At 42.0% G+C, this 19,536-nt stretch overlaps 1 protein-coding gene across 2 annotated transcripts in view; it reads left to right on the top strand.

Annotated features, from left to right (window-relative positions):
- The window catches only part of TSPAN11 (tetraspanin 11), a 169,960-nt gene extending 159,830 nt beyond the window's left edge, over window positions 1-10,130 (top strand). For both annotated transcript variants that reach the window (XM_043967781.1, XM_043967780.1), the window contains exon 8: window positions 9,572-10,130. In XM_043967781.1, the coding sequence (XP_043823716.1) occupies window positions 9,572-9,631 (60 nt within the window). In that variant the 3' untranslated portion in view covers window positions 9,632-10,130. The remainder of the gene's footprint in view (window positions 1-9,571) is intronic.
- Window positions 10,131-19,536: the final 9,406 nt, after the last annotated feature.

Genomic DNA, 19,536 nt, shown 5'->3' on the forward strand with positions numbered 1-19,536 from the left:
TTCATATAGCCACCAAAGTGATTTTCCTAAAGAGTAGGTCTATGGACATGGTCACTAGACATGATCACTCCAGCTTTCTTCCTCCTGTCTCCCAGTCAATAAACTTAAATCACATCCTATCACCTCCATGGTGAATATTCAGTACTTTGCCTGCTGCTTAATATGATTCATTCTCAAGTACAGTCCCAAACTACTTTCCAGAATGACTGGACCAATTCACAGCTCCACCAACAGTGTATGAGCGTGACTGTCCTCCCACAGTCTAACCAATTTTTATTTTTGCCAGTCTTATGGATGAGAGTTGGAACCTCATAGTTGTTTTAATTTTCATTTCTCTTATTATTTATAATTCAGAGTATTTTTTCATGAAATTGCTAAGTTTGTATTTCTTTTGAGAACTGCCTGTAAAGGGGTTGTGCTTCCTAATTTCCAAGGTCCTTTCTAGACAATAACCAGTTCCCAGCCTGGACTTTCTACCATACCCTGTTGCTTCTGAATCCATGCTGCCCTCTCCCTGGGTCCCCAGCAAGCAGGGCTGCCACAGTTGGGTGGGGTTGACTCATGTATTAAACCCCCTTTTTTGCACTGACTTTTCCAGGTAGCTTGGGAGGAGCCCCAGGGAGCTACACTCCCCCTAAAGCTCAGGATGCTTCCTAGCTTGCTGTGTAGAGTCTGTCACTCCTTGTCAATGGCATGGTCAGGATCAGGAAAGGGGATTCTCTCTTGAGGCAGCCACCAGCTCCCAGGCTCAACTTAGGTCCCAGGGAATCTGCAGCAGCCACTAAAGCTGCTCATCAGCAGCCCACACTGAGGGCGGCCCAACACATCTGAATGGGTCGGCTTGGAAGTGACATAAATCACATTCTCAGCTTTCTGCTAGCCCCATTCATCTCCATCCTTCCAATGTCCCCTGTAGCCATTAGACCAGGGTAACTAGGTGGTGCAGTGGAGAGAGCACCAGTCCTGGAATCAGGAGAACCTGAAATCAAATCCAGCCTCAGACACTTATTAGCTGTGTGACCTTGGGTAAGTCACCTAACCCTGTTTGCCTCAGTTTCCTCATGTGTAAAATGAGCTGGAAAAGGAAATGGCAAACCACTATAGTACCTTTGCCAAGAAGACCCCAAATGGGGGTCATGAAGAGTCAGATGTGACTGAAAAATGACTGAACAACCACAACAAAAAGCCTTAAGATCACACAATGTGACTGATGAACAGAGACAGAGGTCAGCAAGGATAAGTAGAAAATGGAAAGAAAACTGAAATCTAAGGTCAAGGGAGACAAGCTACAAATGACAGGTCAAGCAAATGAGCAGGATATGTAGCATTTGAATGATAGACAATTAGAACTAGAGGGGTCCTTAGACATACACTACCTGGGAGGCAAGGGGGCTTCTACCTTTGATACTAGCTATGAGAGCTTGCTCCTGGCATTTCACATCAACTGGCCTCAATTTCCTGATCATGAAATGGGAATACCTTCACTACTGATCTTAGAACGTTGTTGTGAGGAAGGAACTTGGTAAACTGAGACGATATTTGTCAAATGCTTTGCAAACCATAAGGCGTTCTATAAATATCAAATATCAGTATTATTGCTCGCTGTGTGACCCTGGGCAAGTCTCTTTAGCCCTGTTTGCCTCAGTTTCCTCATCTGTAAAATGGGCTGGAGAAGGAAATGGCAAACCACTCCAGTACCTTTTATCAAAGAAACCCCCAAATGGGGTCAGACATGACTGAAAAACAATTGAACAACAGTTCAACTTTTTTACAAATGAGGAAACTGAGGCCCCCAAATGGTGAAATGACTTTCCTGGGGCTCAGATTTGTGATGCTCCTTTGTCCACCTTCAAAAACATGCATGTTTCCATTATGCCACTGTAAAGATGCCCCTCAACTTCTGGAAGAACCTAGAATCCTAGTCAGATTCCTCTGTCCTTATTTTTTCTCCCACCTGTTCCTTACCCGAATCTCAGGTTGGGTTGCCCTCTGCTGGCTAATGAGAACCATCTCAATTCTCCTATCTCTCAAAGAAAGCATCTGGAGAGAATAAATGCCCTTCTCCTATGTCATCTTTGGCCCAGAATTGTTCATAGAATTTAGAGGTGGAAGGGAACGCATAGACCATCTAAGCCAGGCCCCTCAATTTAGAAATTAGGAAACTGAGACCCAGGGAGATCCTTAGACTTTAAAAAACCTGGTCCCTTGACTAGAAAGCTGATTCTACTATACTATGCTGCAGCTGTTCCAGCTTCAATTCCTGTCTTGGGACAATGATGACAGGGGCTGGACTTGTGATTTTATTGATAGAGGAAACTCCCTCTGCCAATGCAGGTCAGCACCTTCTCTGCCACTTATAGTCCTAGAGAGTTCCTTAATACGCTGAAAAGGTTAAGTGACTTGCTTAGGGTCACACAGTCAGTTTGTTTGAGAGGCACAGGACCTGACTCTAAAGCCAGCTCTCTATCCACTATACCATACTGTCACTATCAGATAATGATAACACACTTTTCTATAGCCCTTTTTTTTTTTTTAGTGTGGCAAAAATTGGGGTTAAGTGACTTGCCCAGGGTCACACAGTGGAGGCCAGATTTGAACTCAGGTACTCCTGACTCTAGGGCCAGTGCTCTATCCACTGTGCCACCTAGCTGCCCCATCTATAGCCCTTTATATTTTATAAAGCACTTCCTCCACAGCAACCTTATGAGGTAGGTAGTACAAGTATTATTTCCCCATTCAACAGATGTGGAAACTGAGGCTCAGAAGTGTTAAGTGACTTACCCAGAGTCACACAGCGAGATATCAATGGAGTTTGTATTTGAATACAAGAATAGAGCTGTTTTCATTCCTCCAAAGGTGCCTTACAGGCAGCCTCTCTTCCCAGGATGCTCTCTTTCCAGTTTGATGTAGCACCCCTCACCCGTCGGGCAGCTACTCTGGATGTCCCGTCATCCTGGACCTAAAATATCTGGCCCAGTCACTCATGCCTCCAGGATACCCAGCATTCCCCACTGGCCACTCTAGCAGGTTCTTTTTGTTTAATCACTGGTACCCAAGATTCAAGGGTTAGTGTTGGCCACAACAATTTCCTTCCATAATACATACTGGAAACTTCCTTGGTTTTGGTACACATTAACTCAGGACCTGTCTCTCAGTTCATTGCCAGGTGTCGACCTTCCAAGGAATAAATCCTATTCAGATGCTCAAATGGATCTGTAATCTCATCAAATCAGGATTCTACTCCATTGATACAAATTGTACCCCATCCATGCCTGACCGTCCTATGTAATTCTCCTCCGTGTGTTCCCAAAAGTTCACCACAAGGGGCCCACCCAACATGGTAAAGGAAGTCTTTCTTGATTTCTCCAGAAAGGTACCATTGGCGTACTCTGGATGTCCATCTATCATGCCCAGCTCTTGCCATGTGACCAGCCTATCTTCTCTTCCTGTCATCCTTGATCATCTCCTTTATGCCTGTTCTTTGGGATTCTTCATCACTTATGTCATGAAACCTGCTCACATTTGCTATGTGCTTCCATTGCTCTCTCTGTGGTGCTGACCTTTAGATGTTTGGGGACAGTGGTGGTCCTTGTTTCACTACCATATTGCATCAACAGTAGAATATCAATCTGGAAAAGATGGGTTTTTGTTCCCATGGGAAGCTTGGGTTCAATAAAAGTGCCTTGTAGCTTCCTAAAAATAATCTAGTCTGCTCTCCTTTTCTTGTTCTGCTCTGGGCCTGGCTCATTGTCCATCTGTACTATCTGCCTCAAAAATTAATACTATTAGATAAGCTCTACAGAGGGTCCATTCATACGCATGTTCAAATCTGGACAATTCACATTCCTCATCTACTTGGTCTTTCCTATGTAGATGAACAAGTCAAAGTCCTTTAAGCAATTTCATATCTTTCCAGAAGGTTCTATAATTCTCTGGCCCATGATGCAATTTCACATTGTCATCCACAAACCCAAGCATCTGGAAGATCTCACCAACTATAGAGACTCCTTCCTTGGCCCTATCCCCTCCATCACCTTTGGAAAGCATACACCTTCTGGTTTTAGGTTCTATCTGATGTTTATCAGAGGGTCACTGAACAGGGTTATTTCTCTTGTCATATCTTACAAGTCCTGAATGATCTTGACTATGGATGGGAAACATGGTCTGGCCACTTCCTGTAAATGAGCTAGGAAGGCAGCATTTGTTTTACTGAATCAAATCAACAGACAATAAGTCACACCCGGGGGCAGCTAGGTGGCCTTGGATTCAGGAGTACCTGAGTTCAAATCCAGCCTCAGACACTTGACACTTACTAGCTGTGTGACCCTGGGCAAGTCACTTAACCCCCATTGCCCCACAAAAAAAACAAACAAAAAAAACCCCCAAAACAATAAGTCACACCCTAATTCAATCTAGGATCAGCTCAGTGTCCCAGTGGATAGAGTGATGGGCAGCTAGGTGGCAAAATGTATAAAGTACCAGGTGTGGGGTCAGGAAGACTCATCTTCCTAAGTTCAAATCTGGCCTTAGACACTTACTAGCTGTATGACAAGTCACTTAACCCTATTCACTTCTGTTTCCTCATCTGTAAAAAATGAGCTTGAGAAGGAAATGGGGGCAGCTAGGTGGCGCAGTGGATAGAGCACCAGCTCTGGATCCAGGAGGACCTGAGTTCAGATCCAGCCTCAAACACTTAACACTTACTAGCTGTGTGACCCTGGGCAAGTCACTTAACCCCAATTGCCTCACCAAAAAAAAAAAAAAAGAAAGAGAGAGAGAGAGAGAGAGAGAGAGAGAGAGAGAGAGAGAGAGAAGGAAATGGCAAACCACTCCATTATCTTCACCAAGAAAACCCCAAATGGGGTCACAGGACTAAAACAACCCAACAACAACAATTCGTTTAACAAATATTTATGGGGCAGCTAGGTGGCACAGTGGATAGAGCACCAGTCCTGGATTCAGGAGGACCTGAGTTCAAATCTGACCTCAGACACTTAATACTTACTAGCTGTGTGACCCTAGGCAAGTCACTTAACCCCAAATGCCTCAGCAAAAACAAAACAAAACAAAAACAAAAACAAAACAAAACAAATATTTATTAAGCAGTATGATTAGGAAAGGCATTTGGCTAGGGGCTGGAAATTTTAAGATGAAAATAAAACAGTCCCTGTCCTCAAGATTCTTATGGTCTACTAGAATAATACTACAGGCACGCAGAGAAGTTACAAAGGGAGTATGGTAAAGTGGATAGAGAGATAGCCATCTTGCAATCAGGAAGACATGGAATTAAATTCTGTCCCCTGATTCATGCTCGCTAAGGTCCCTTCCCACTCCAGCATCTTCTGATGCTAGTTCTGCTCCTCCGCCCTCAGAGCACAGAAGGAGAAACCATCCCCTCCAGAGGCATGGGCAAATTGTATAACTTCTCAGTGCCGCAGGCAATTCTCAGAAACTAAAAGTTACAGATGACTTGCAGATTTGCATTAGTGGAGAGAATTTCTACCTTTGTGAGAGAGTTACTGTGGGCATTCACTACACAGATGAAATCACAGGTTTTGACGCCCCTGCCTGCCCCCGCCCCAATACTCACATACTTATACAAAGTAATTTAAAAAGGGAGAGAGGGAGGACACTTAAAACTTCACCGGATCCAGAAGGGTACTTGAGGAAACGAGGTATCTGGAGTGGTAAAGGTGAGCAGGGAATGTATTCCACACATCAAGGGCCATCTACCTACCTTGATGTCAATCCCTGGAAAATTACAAGAGATATTTACAGAGCAGATGGTATGTGAGAACTTATGAGTTTTACTATACAAGCCAGCACTAGTTCATTTTAAAAATGCAGAAAAAACGTTGCAGGAAGGCAGATCAGACCTGATTTAAGAAAAAAAACTTCCTAATGTTTAGAGCTGTCCAAAAGTAGACATGGGCTGCCTCTGGAGGTGGTGGATTCCCTCTTCGATGAAGGCTTTCCAACAGAGATCGGATGCCCTCTTGCCCACAGTGTTGTAGAAGGGATTCCTGGTCCGATACAGTTTGAAACAGATGACCTCAGAATTCCCTTCCACTTCCTGGATTCTGTGTTTCTGAAAAGCCATACCAGGCTAACTTAATTTCCTTTCTAAATTGGATAACCTGACTGATTGACTGGGGGAGGGAGGGGGGAATCTTGTAGTCCTTTTATAGGTCAATTTTAGGAGGCATTTGACAAAGGCATTTATCATATATTTATGGACAAGTTGAAGAAATGCCATGCATAAAATTGCAATTAGGTGAACCTTAACTGCTTAAAGCAGCCTCTAAGAGTCTTGATTAATGGGCTGATATCAACCTGAAAGGAGTTTTCTAAGTGTTATATCACAGGGAACTTCAACATTATTTTATTAGCTTGGCAAAGTGACTAAAACTCTAGACTAGGGATTGAAGAAGACATGAGTTTGAATCCCATATGAGACTGTGTGATCCTGCGCGTCATTTAACCTCTCTCAGTTGCAGTTTTCTAATTTCCAAAATAGGGCTGTTACTATATTTAAGCACTTAACATTGATTGACCTTTACAAAGAGATATTTACAAAGATATTGGAAGAACAGAGTACTAACATTTCCCTCAGAGCTTCAGGGACATAAATTACCATATACCACCTCCATCTTTGCAGGGTTTAGGCTCATAATTGAAATCATTTCATACATAGCATTAGTTCTACCAAGTTTCTACCATTCTTTTTTTTTTTCTTGGTAAGGCAATTGGGGTCAAGTGACTTGCCCAGGGTCACTTGTGTCAAGTGTCTGATGGTGCCTTTGACAGTAATAGATTTGAACTCAGGTCCTCCTGACTCCAAGACCAGTGCTCTATCCACTGTGCCACCTAGCTGCCCCTAGTTTCTACCATTCTTACATAGCATTTAGTTCTACTTATGTGTGTCCATATAAGTACTTACCCCTCAGGACAACACAGTGCTATGTTGACTGCAAAACTGGACCTCCAAAGCCAAAGCGCCCTCCAGAATCACAAGGTCATGGAGCCTCCAGTCTCTTTCACCTAAAAGTAAAGAGAACAAATGACAGAGGCCAAGGACCACGGCCCTTTGACAGATATAGAGGGGAGAAGACTCCATAGTCTCTCCCCTTCCACAGTTATCTCTCACTAGATGCCTTGATGTAGTACGTGGATGGGAAGAAATGATTGGGTATCTCCCCATGGGGTTCTCCTGCCACATCAGAATTACAAGGAACAGTTGAGTTGGGTAGAGGTTGCCCCTGAGCCCTGAGGCTCACAATTACTCTGAGAAGCAACTTGTTTTAGTGGATAGAGAGCTGGACTCAGAACCAGAAACTTCCCACCTCTGACATAGACTGACTGTGTGACCCAGGCATAGTCCTTTCATCTCTCAGTGCTCTGGGAAATGACTAAACTGCTAAGAGAGGGTGCCAGTCTGCACTGGCAGGGGGAGTTTCCTCATCCATGAATTCCCCATACCAGTGAAATCACAGGTCTTTCTAGGGCTGAGTTCTAGGGTATAAAGAAATCCCACCACCACCACCAAAAAAAGGCAATCCCAGCTCTCAAGGACTTCACAGTCTAATGGGAGAGACAACATGCAAGCAGCTATGTACAAATGATATATACAGAATAAATTGGAGGCAATCAACAGAGGAAAGGCACTAGCATTAAGGAGGATTGGGGAAGGCTTCTCATAGAAAGAAGGTGGGCTTTTATTAAGGACTTACAGTAAGCTAGGGAATGAAGGAGGTAGAGGAAAGATAGAATTCCAGGTATAGAAAACAGCCAGTGAAAACACTCTGAGTTGGGAGATGGAGGGTCATGTTCGAGAAACAGGAAAAGGCCAGCGTCACTGGATTGTAGGATATTTGGAAGGGAGAAAGGTATAAGAAGACCAGAAAGGTAGGAGGGGGCTAAATTATGGAGGACTTTAAAAGCATTTTCTGCTTGATCCTGGAGGCTGAGTAGGGAAGCGACATGGTCACATCTGCACTTTAGGAAGCTCAATCGAAGTTCAAGTGGAGGCTGAACAGAGGTGGGAAGAGACTTGAGGCAAGGAGACCAACTAGAAGTCTCCTGCAGTAGTTCTGGTGCGAGGTGATGGGGGCCTGTACCAAAGTATAAGCCATGTCAGAAGAGGGAAGGGGGCATAGATAAGAGATATTGTGAAGGGGACTGTGAGAGAGTAAGGAGGAGAGGATGACAACCAGGCTTCCAGTCTGGGTGACTGGGGGGATGATGGTGCCTTTGATAGTAATAGAAAAATGAGGAAGTGTGGAAAGCTAGAAGGGAAAGATAATGAGTTCAGAAAGAGATGGAATGATAACAGGTTGTGATGAGATAAGGGAATTTCAGAATTCAGAAGATGAGAATAGATTGGCATGCATGAAAATCCAACACCACCAGCAGCAAATCCAAGAACCAGAGACATTTTCCATGTCAGGTGTTTTTCTCAGCTGCCTAGCAATACCACTCCCTAGGATTGCATTCCCATGCTCTTTCCTCTGTGGCTGTGACCCTGGCCCTAACCCCTCACTCATATCCTGAGACCATCTGTGACTGTCAGTGAGGTAGGCATGCCTATGCTTCTTTTCATTCAGGTAACAATCAAGAGTTTGTAATTTTTTTTTTAATTTGGGATCCTAATCATGGTGCCAACTTGGACTTTTAGACTAAATTATTTTTTTTCTATCATGCTGCTCATTTGTCCAGTAAGCATCTTTAGATGTGAAATAATGGGAGGGAAGACTAGAGGATGAGGGTGTGAAAGGGAAGAACTAGAATTATTCTCATTTTACAGATGGGATAACTGAGGGTTACAAAAATAAAGTGACTTTTCCAAAGTTCACAGCTATTCTTTGGAATTGGGAGCAATTTTGCCTTTGCCTTCTTGCACCCTCACTGGCTAGATACTTGGTTGTGGTTCCCAAGTCCAAAGCTTGGTGTGAGCTGAAAAAAAAAAAAACACTCCTCGTCTCTGAACATGAGTTTCCCCACTGGTTTATAGAGATTGGGCAAGGAGCAAGTAGGTGGCACAGTGGAGAGAGCATTGTGCTGGGAATCAGGAAGACTCATCTTTATGAGTTCAAATCTAGCCTTAGACATTAGCTTGTGACCCTGGGCAAGTCACTTAACCCTGTTTGCCTCAATTCCTCATCTGTAAAGTGAGCTGGAGAAGGAAATGGCAAACCACTCCAGTATCCTTGCCAAGAAAACTCCAAATGGAATCATAAGGAGTCAGATACAACCCAACAACAAGAAGGAGTACCAAGCATTTATTAAGAGCTTCCTGTGTAGCAGACACTATGATGCACTGGGTATAAGAGCAAAGACAAAAGGTCCCTCTCCTCAAGAAGTTTCCAATCTCCTTGAATATTTTAAAATCCAAGGGTGTGGTGAGGGGATGAAATAGCAAAGGAATCTTTGAGGGAGCTATGGTGAAGCCTCTTTAACGTGACTCAGTTGAGCTGAGAGAGGGGGTACACCATGCAGACAAACAGCATCTGTGGCCAGAAACTCCATACAGCTTGAATTTCTCCTTTTCTTTTTCCTCCTTTCTCTCTGTCAGATATGTGGGATGGTTCTCACCTGCTGCTTATATGGGCGGATCCAGCTGCAGTCATACTGAAGATTGAATACATCATCACCTTCCTTCTGGATAGAGCGGCTCCCAAACCTCAGCCTACCAAGCTTCCAATATCGCTTATCAGCTTCGCTGCTGGAGTCATAGATTCTTCTTCTGCTTGGTGCCAGCATGACAAATGGCCCCGATCCCTTTGAAGTGCCTGAAACTATGTTGTCATGCATCCTGCATCCTCCCTTCTTCCTATGGGACTCAGGCTTCCAAAAACCCTGGCATAAGGGAGAACTTTTTTCACCCCCTGGAGAGGGATTGATCTTCGATCTTTGCCTTTGGTAATAAATAAACTCCTGGTAGAGCCAGGATGAGGGGTTGATCTCTGAACTTTCCCAACTTTGGAATATGGGGCTTTGTAAGAAGTTTCCTTTGCTTTTTTGCCATATGAATGATATTTGCAATATGGAATTCCCTAGGGTTCTTTTATTTTTTATTTTATCTTTTTTTTTTTAAGTGAGGCAAGTGGGGTTAAGTGACTTGCCCAGGGTCACACAGCTAGTAAGTGTTAAGTGTCTGAGGCCGGATTTGAACTCAGGTACTCCTGAATCCAGGGCCGGTGCTCTATCCATTGTGCCACCTAGCTACCCCTATCTTATTTTTTTTAATTAGCAAGCATTTATTTTCTCTTTCCCTCCCAGCTCCCTTATGTAAAAAAGGGTGGGGTGGGAGGGGGGAGGTTGTAATAAGTATTCATAGCCAAACCAAACAAATTCCCACCTTGGCAATGTCCAAAAACTATGTCTCATTTTGCATCTTTGGGCTATCACCTTTATGTCAGTAGGTGGGTAGCACAGGCCATCACCAAGCCTGTGGAATCATAGCTGGTCATTGCATTGATCATAAATCTTTAGTTTTTCAAAAATGTTTATCTTTACATTGTTGTTATTACATAAATTTTTCTCCTGGTTCTGTTTATTTCACTGCATCAGTTCATACAAGTCTTTCCAAGTTTCTCTGAATCCATCCTTATGGAAATGAAATCATCCCTAAGATTTCAATGTACTACAATTTTCTCGCTATGAGATGCAGTCCCAACATTTAACTACAGCCACAACTTAGAGATAAATATTGAGGTCTTCCTAGAATGAGCATCATTATGCAAATGCTATTGAACTCCCCCAGGAAATACAGCCTAGAGGTAGGGGGTAAGCATCCAAGAGTAGGAATAGCCTGACCTTTGATCTGCTCATCTCTCCTTGACTCTCATGAGTTGTCATCCAGGATACTGAAGGTTGTAAACATGGTAAGTAGAAGCCAGACCCTACCCCCATAGACCTGCAGGAAGCAATTCTAATAATCCTCCACCCCCTTACTCCCTGGACTTTGTTGGGTTTTTTTTTTTCTTTCAGAGCAATGAGGATTAAATGACTTGCCCAAGGTCACACAGCTAGTAAGTGTCAAGTGTCTGAGGTCAGATTTGAACTCAGGTTCTCCTGAATCCAGGACTGGTGCTTTATCCACTGCTCCACCTAGCTGCCCCCTTCTGGAAGCAATTCTAATCCAGTCAATTTTCTCTTATCTGTAGTTAGATCATCTACTATGGGATTTATTTTTCTTTCTGAGTCAGTTTTCCCTCATAGCCCAGGATGTCCTTTGGTTGCCTCTCCCCATGGTCTAATCACTGTGGGATCATCCACTGTACTAGAACAGGCCTCAGAAATCTGAGCAATTCCAACTCCTTTGTTCTACAATTTAGGAAATTTAGGTCCAGGGAAATTAAATGATTAAATCAGGCATACACGGGTAGAAAGTAGCAAAGGTAGGATTGGACCCAGGTCTTCTGGATCCAAGCCTTTTGCTCTTTCCCTTCTATAGTGCTTCTAACCCAAAAGCACCACAGAGAGAGGACTAGAAAACATAGCATTGAGGGAGGTGGCTGCACCTTGCTGAGAATAAGGGGACCAGAGATTAAGTCCTAGCTCTGCCACTAATTCACTGTGTGGCTATGGGCAAATCACCTCATCTCCCTGGGCCTCAGTGGCCTTTTCTGTGAAGTGAGGGGACTGGACCAAATGATTCCATATATCCCTTCCACTCAATGATACCCCAGTATATCCATGAACCTAAATCTTCTTGGTTTTGCCCAAGACCATTCCTTGTGAAGTTCTAGGATGGTGAGAGAAATGTATGTGTTTTCCTTGATCCCTATAGTCCAGTGCACCAAGTACCACAGTAACAATTGTTAGCCCTGATGTTTCCCTGGGTAACAAGGAGAGAAGGTATGGGGCTACAGGCCTTTCAAAAAGCAGTCTCTTCACCATTGGCTCCAGAGAGGTTTTTCATGACCAAGTGGAAGAGGATCACAGGAACAGTTTCTCTTGGATAAGAAGAAAACCTGATGCACCATGAAAGATTCTCACTCAGAAGTATGCTGGTAAATATTTAACAACCAGCCTGGGGGGGGGGGGGGAATGTAAACATGACACACTTTTAAATTTAGTCTTCATTGTTTTCTCCTCTCTTTCTTAAGCCTAGACAATCAACAAAACAATGAACCAAGCCCTGATTTTTTAGCATTTACCAGTTTCTAAGATGTAAATGATCACTGAAAATCTAATAATTGCCTCTCCTGAGCCTGTGGAAGCTCTTACCCTTGCCTAAAGCTCTTTCCCAAATTCAATGCATATGACAACTGCCCTTGTGGCCTGCACGCTAGCAGTCTGCTGGCTTTATTTACCAAAGCACAGAGGAATCGACTTCCTTTGCTCCTAACAACTCAATCGGTGGGGAGGTTTTATGAGTTTAAAAGCAACCCACTAGTATAGTGGATAAAGCACTGGACTTAGAGTATGGCAAAACATAGGCTTCAAATCTTGCCTCAGATTCTTTTTTTTTTTTTTGTGGGGCAATGGGGGTTAAGTGATTTACCCAGGGTCACACAGCTAGTAAGTGTCAAGTGTCTGAGGCCGGATTTGAACTCAGGTACGCCTGAATCCAGGGCTGGTGCTTTATCCACTGTGACATCTAGCTGCCCCCTTGCCTCAGATCTTTTTTTTTTTTTAACTTTTTTTTTTTTTTTTTTAGTGAGGCAATTGGGGTTAAGTGACTTGCCCAGGGTCACACAGCTAGTAAGTGTTAAGTGTCTGAGGCCGGATTTGAACTCAGGTACTCCTGACTCCAAGGCCGGTGCTCTATCCACTGCGCCACCTAGCTGCCCCAACCCTTGCCTCAGATCTTAATGTTTGTGTGGCTTTGGGTAAGCTTCATAACCTTTCTGCATCTATAAAATTAGAGTGCTGCATCTGATGCTCTCTAAGGACCCATCCAGTTCTAAATCTATGATACTATGTCTGACCTGAGCCCCTTACTGCAGGGGACTGTGCCTTTTGTGGTCCTATCCCGGGCAGGCGGCAATGAAGTTCATATGTTTGCCACCAATGTTGCTTTCGGGGTGGGGGTGCAGAGAAGGTAGATTTCACCTGTTGAACATGAGTATTGGACTCCACCTGTCCTGAGACCCAGGGGTATTTTCAGAAACCCTCTCATTCACACCCCTTCAGCCTGGCTTTGGCCTTCCTTCCGTGCCAAAGGGCTCTCTGCAACAGAACTGTGGCCTAGGAATCTGTTCCTAAGGGTGAGTTATTTTGTTGGAATGTCTTTTTCACCTCACCCCTCTCAGTGCCTCTAAATCCAATACCCACCCTCCTTCCCCATTAGCTATTTCAGGAATGTACTGTCAAATACATTCCTATCCACCTGTCTCCATGTGTCTTCCTTACATTCCCTAGCTCACTCCTTTCCCCATAGCAGAGTACTAGCTCTGAAAAATCCTGCCCAGCTGGAAGGGTTTTGTGTGGGGCCTCTGCTTTGGGGGAGTAGACAGAAAAGTCAGTCATGGATACATACGTGCATATTTTGGTATATACATGAAGGTGCATGGATATGCATTGCATACATGTGTATATCATGTGCATGTGCACATATATATGTGTATACACACACACACACACATATATATATCACACATGTATGTATAAGTCCTAGGTGATCCACAGGTGCCCCAAAACAATGGAACATAAGGTAGCTCGACTAAACTGATGTCCTCCAGAAACCTGATGACCCTGAAGGTCAATTGTAACAATTTGCTTTATGAACTGATATTGTGCCTTAAACTACTATATAGAGATATTGTAAAAAAATATTTACCTCTTCTCCCTGCCTATATCTGGCATAAGCTGATGCTTTACACAGAATAGGGCCACCAATAATAAAGGAATGATATCCAAAGACTATTAATGCTCTTTTTGTTCTCCCATCTACTGAAAAAATAGACATCTAGCCATTGAAACATTGAAATTTAATATAATTGTCAATGTTGAACACTAAAATTTGTGAGTATATATGTACATGTATATATATATACTCACACACATATATGTGTGTGCATGCATGTGTGTGTAAATGTTAGAGCTAAAATCTGTTCTCTTCAATTAGCAAATTCATTAATTAAGGTACAATTCATACTTCTCTAATAAATTGTAGTCACACCTCTCCTTGTGTCAGTAGAGTAATTAGAGACTGTCAACAAATAATATTTACTTTAAGGTGCATAATTTTACCAATTAGAAAGAAAAATGATTTTTGGAGACAGCTCAAAAGTTGCTATTCTATCCTATACCTCCATAATTGCTAAGTGAAATTCCTGGGGTGATTCTCATGGATCCGGTCTAGCAAAAAAGAGTCATTATAAGAGTTGAAAGGAATATACTTACCCCAACTCAAATTGCAGACTGACTGTAGGGAATGGGAGAAAGAAAGCAGTTCAAGACAGACTTAACCTAAGTCTAGGACTTTTGCTGGATGGCTAGGTAGGTGTGGCTGTGGGTCTGACTCAAAGGAGTTGAAATAGCCTCTGAGACTATGGGCTAAAAGAGCTAAGACCCCCTTCCCTATGGAAAAGTTGCATAGCAGCTAAAATCCAGCAAAGAACCAACAGATGGCAGCAGAGGGAAGTATAGTAAAGAATCATCAGAGATCAGTATAATGGTGGATCAGAAGATGGCAGCACAGTAAAGACAATAACCCAAGAGAAGCCACCAGAAGCTTGCAACACAATAGAGAAACAAACAAGTAGTTCCAGTTGGCATCATGAGTTGACTTGGCTATACAGGTTCCTTCTCCCACCAAGTGATATGGGGAAATCTATCTCTATGTATGTCAAGGACTTCAAGAGATAGGCCAGGAGGCAGCTAGGTGGCACAATGGATAAAGCCCTGGATTTATGAGGACCTGAGTTCAAATCTGGCCTCAGACACTTGACACTTACTAGCTGTGTGACCCTGGGCAAGTCACTTAACCCTCATTGCCCCACACACAAAAAAGAGAGACAGTCCATGGGGTCATGAAGAGTTGGACATTGACTGAACAACAAAAACCAAAATGACAGGGATAGGGTGGGGAGAGAATGAGGAGAGATCCTTGTTTATTTAATCTTGCTATATTGCTTGATTAAATGCCATTTACCCCCTCAAATTAATGTGCCAACAAGTCTGTTTAGTAAAAGAAAAACATTATTTGAGGCTCTGAAGTTGTAGCTATAAATAAATACTAAATCAAAGTGTGCCTTGAACTTGGGATAGCTTTCGTGGCACCCACATTTTAGGATCAGTAAACCATGTTGTGGTGGCTCATCAGGGATTTTTTGGATACACTAAAAGAATAGAGATGCCTTTACAGTTTTTCTTTTTTCTTTTTTTTTTAAATATTTTTTATGCTTCCTAGGATATAGTTGTACAGCAGGGATTTTCTGATGTGACTTTTATAGATCAGACCAGTTGTTTTGCTATAACTATTATGGTATTGTGTTTGAGGTTCATTGAAACAGTACGGTTTAATAATATTGTTGAACTGTTGCTGTACATTCCTTTCAATTCCCATCATGCCTGGCTCTGTGAAAATCACCCTGAGAGCTTGGCTCAGCAAACCTAGAAGGCTGGGGCAGAGTAGGAACTTTTGCTCTGCTTTCCTGCAGGAACCCCAATCACTGCCCTCCCTCCAGTAGTGTGGGCCTTCTCTCCACTGGTATGGACCACCAATCCTCCATGCTTTTGTGACTTGCTGTAGAGAAAAATAAATCATCATGTGATGGCCAACCTCTTGGCAATAAATCTCTCTCCACTTACCTAGGCTGTTGCTCATACAACAGATACATGATACATTTCTAGGTTTCACACACAAAATCTTTCTAGCTGCCAGATCTTATATTCTTTTTTTTTTTTTTTTTTTTGGTGAGGCAATTGGGGTTAAGTGACTTGCCCAGGGTCACACAGCTAGAAAGTGTTAAGTGTCTGAGGCCGGATTTGAACTCAGGTACTCCTGACTCCAGGGCCGGTGCTCTATCCACTGTGCCACCTAGCTGCCCCCAGATCTTATATTCTGATAGAAATAGGATAGGGGAGAGTTTTATGGAGATTGAACAGGATCTCCCACTGAAATTTCACAAATATGTTTGAATGCCATACCTGTCACATTTTGTAGAAGGGATTTCAGGTCAATGTATGATTATACATACCTGTCACTGGCAACAAATCAGAAGGCTTGTCAGATCATTGAATTGAATTCAATAAGACTTTATAAAGGACTTATTACATGCCAGGCATTGTGCTAGCCAAGTAAGATACAAGAACAAAGAGGAAATAGTACCTGCCCTCAACGAGCTTATGGGTTCTTTTTTGTTTTGTTTTGTTTTTTTAAGTGAGGCCATTGGGGTTAAGTGACTTGCCCAAGGTCACACAGCTAGTAAGTGTTAAGTGTCTGAGGCCAGATTTGAACTCAGGTACTCCTGACTCCAGGGCTGGTGCTCTATCCACTGCGCCACCTAGCTGCCCCGAGCTTATGTTTTTTAAATAACAATATTAGTATTTTATATTTAATGCTCTTGGTTTGGGATAAGAAGGGCTGAATTTTGATTAACTTATAAGTAGTATGCATGAAGCCACATTTTAACTAGTCTTTTTGACTCCAGGTGTCCCGTTCTAGCCATACTACCTAGCTGCCTTTCTTCTAAACTTCCTTACTGGACTCCATCACCTTTCTAGTCACTGAAGTTCACGACTTTGGAATCCTTGTTTGCTCCCTTTACCTCACTCTACACTCTCACAGTCCTACACTATTTTAGGAGCAGCTAGGTGGTGCAGTGGATAGAGCACTGGCCCTGAAGTTGGGAGGACCTGAGTTCAAATCTCGCCTCAGACACTACTAGCTATGTGACTCTGGACAAGTCACTCAACCCCAATTGCCTTAAACATCAGGGGCCATCTCCAGTCATCCTGATGTATATCTTGTCACTGTACCCAGATGGCTCTGGAGGCAAGAGTGAGGTTGGTGACCTTGCACAGCCCTCCCTCACTTAAATCTAATTCACTGCAAGTCATGACATCACCCAATGTCACTGTCCTCTTTGGGAACAAAGGACTAACAACAACAACAACAACTCTATTTGAAGCTCTTACCATCTCTTGACTTGTTTTTTCTATTGTTATAACTTCCTCCACAGTCTCTCTGCTCTCTTCTCTCCAATCTATCCTGCACACAGCTGTCAAATTAATATTTCCAAGACACGTGTCTGACTATGTCATCCACCTTATCCAAAACCCACAAAAACTCCTTTCCAGACCTGCTTCTTATTGTTCCCTTTCACTCACTCTATATTCTGTCCCAACTGGCCTACTTGCCATTCTGTGAACTCAACGTGCTATCTTCTGTGTTTCTATGCCTGTGTAAGGTTACCCTCATGCCTGGAAAGCACTCCCTTCTTATTTCTGCATCTTATCATCTCTAGATTCCTTCAAGGTTTAGGTCAGGTGCTCTCTCCTTCAGTTTAGCATCTCTTAGCTTTAAAACTAATGTACCCAAAATTATAAGGAAACCAGAAAACTGGGAAAGAATTTTTGTAGTATTACTGACAAAGGCCTCATCTCTCAAATATACTGAGTCAAATTTATAAAAATACAAGGCATCCCCCTATTGATAAATGGTCAAAGGATATGAATGGGCAGTTTTCAGACAAAGAAATCAAAGCTATCTATAGTCATATGAAAAAATGCTCTAACTCACTATTGATCAGAGAAATGCAAATGAAAACAACTCTGAGGTACCACCTCACACCTATCAGAGTGGCAGATACAACAAAAGAGGAAAATGTTGGATGGTGGAGGGGTTGTGGGAGAACTGGGCTGCTTATCCACTCTCGGTGGAGTTGTGAACTGATCTCCATTCTGGAGAGCAACTTCAAACTATGCCCAAAGGGCTATAAAACTGCTTACCCTTTGATCCAGCAATACCACTGCTAGGTTTATATCCCAAAGATAGCTCAAAAAAGAGAAAAAGACATATCTGTACAAAAAATATTTATAGCAGCTTTTTTTGTAGTGGCTAAGAATTGGAAATCAAAGGAATGCCCATTAATTGGGTGATGGCTAAACAAGCTGTAGTATGATTGTGATGGAATCTTATTGTGCTATAAGAAATTTCAAAAAGGCCTAGAAAGACTTATATGAACTGATGTATAGTGAAGTGAGCAGAACCAGGAGAACGTTGTGCACAGTGACAGCAATACTGAAGAATTGTGAATGACTTAACTATTCTCAGCAATACAACGATCCAAGACAATGCCAAAGGACTAATGATGAAACATTCTATCTGCCTCCAAAGAAAGAACTGATACTTATTGGACACAGAATGAAGCATGCTATTTTTCACTTTCTTTCATTTTTTTTCTTTTATTCAAGTTTTCTTATACAAAATGACTAATGTTTGATATACTTAAACATGTATAACCTATATCTGATTGTTTGCTTACCGCCTCAGGGAGGGGAAAGGGAGGGGAGGAGGGATAGAATATGGAACTCAAAACTTTAAATTAAAATGTTTACTAATTTTTTTAAAATTTAGCCTTTTTTGATCCCTATAGTTGGAAATGTTCTCTCATTTCTGAAATTATTTTGCTTTCACTTATTTGCCTGTAAGTTTTATCTCATTAGAATGTCAACTCCTTTTGGATGAGATTACATTGGTTTTGTCTTTGTTTCCCTAACCCTATCACAGTGTCTTGCATATTGTAGATCTTTAATAAATGTTGAATTGAATTATTGGTGGCTGAAATTTGTAGATGACATAGAATAAGAATGAAAGTAAATATATTAGGTAACAAAACTGGAACCTCAAATAGGTGTGAATGGTGAGAAGCTATCATGAAATGAAATATAATAAATGTAACTATGAAATCCTACACTTGGGCTCCAAAAAATGAACTGTACAAATAAAAGCTGGGGAAAGTATTACTAGATCATATTTCTTATAGAAAAGATACTCCTGTTTTCAATAAACAAAAAGACCTTAGCTCCTACTATAAGACCTCACAATTTGACAAAAACTTCTGGAAATATTGAACAGCAGTATGGAAGAAATTATATGATACTATAACATCAATATTGTAAAAATGAACAATTTTGAAGATTTCTATAAAAAGTGAAGATGATGAAAAATGAAATGAGCAAAATCAGGAGAACATTTTACACAATAACAACACTATAAAAGCAAACAACTTTGAATCCAATGACCATTCATGATTCCAGAGGACTGAAGATGAAACATGCTATCCATTACAGAGAGGTGACAGATGTAAGACGCAGAATGAGACATGTATATGTGTGTATTTGTATGTGTATGTATTTATGCATGTGTATGTATATGTGTATTGTGTGTATATGTGTGTATGTGTATATGTATATGGCTGTTGAAGGAACTTATTTTGTTTGACTATGCATATTTAAGAAATTGTTTTCTTTCTTTTCTTTTTTCCCAATGGAGTGGGGTAGAAGGAAAAGAAAATTGATTTCTGTTAATTTAATATATATTTTCATTATATTTAAATTAATACATGTTAAATATATTTA

Source organism: Dromiciops gliroides, chromosome 5, assembly GCF_019393635.1.
Source record: "Dromiciops gliroides isolate mDroGli1 chromosome 5, mDroGli1.pri, whole genome shotgun sequence".
Classification (NCBI taxonomy): domain Eukaryota; kingdom Metazoa; phylum Chordata; class Mammalia; order Microbiotheria; family Microbiotheriidae; genus Dromiciops; species Dromiciops gliroides.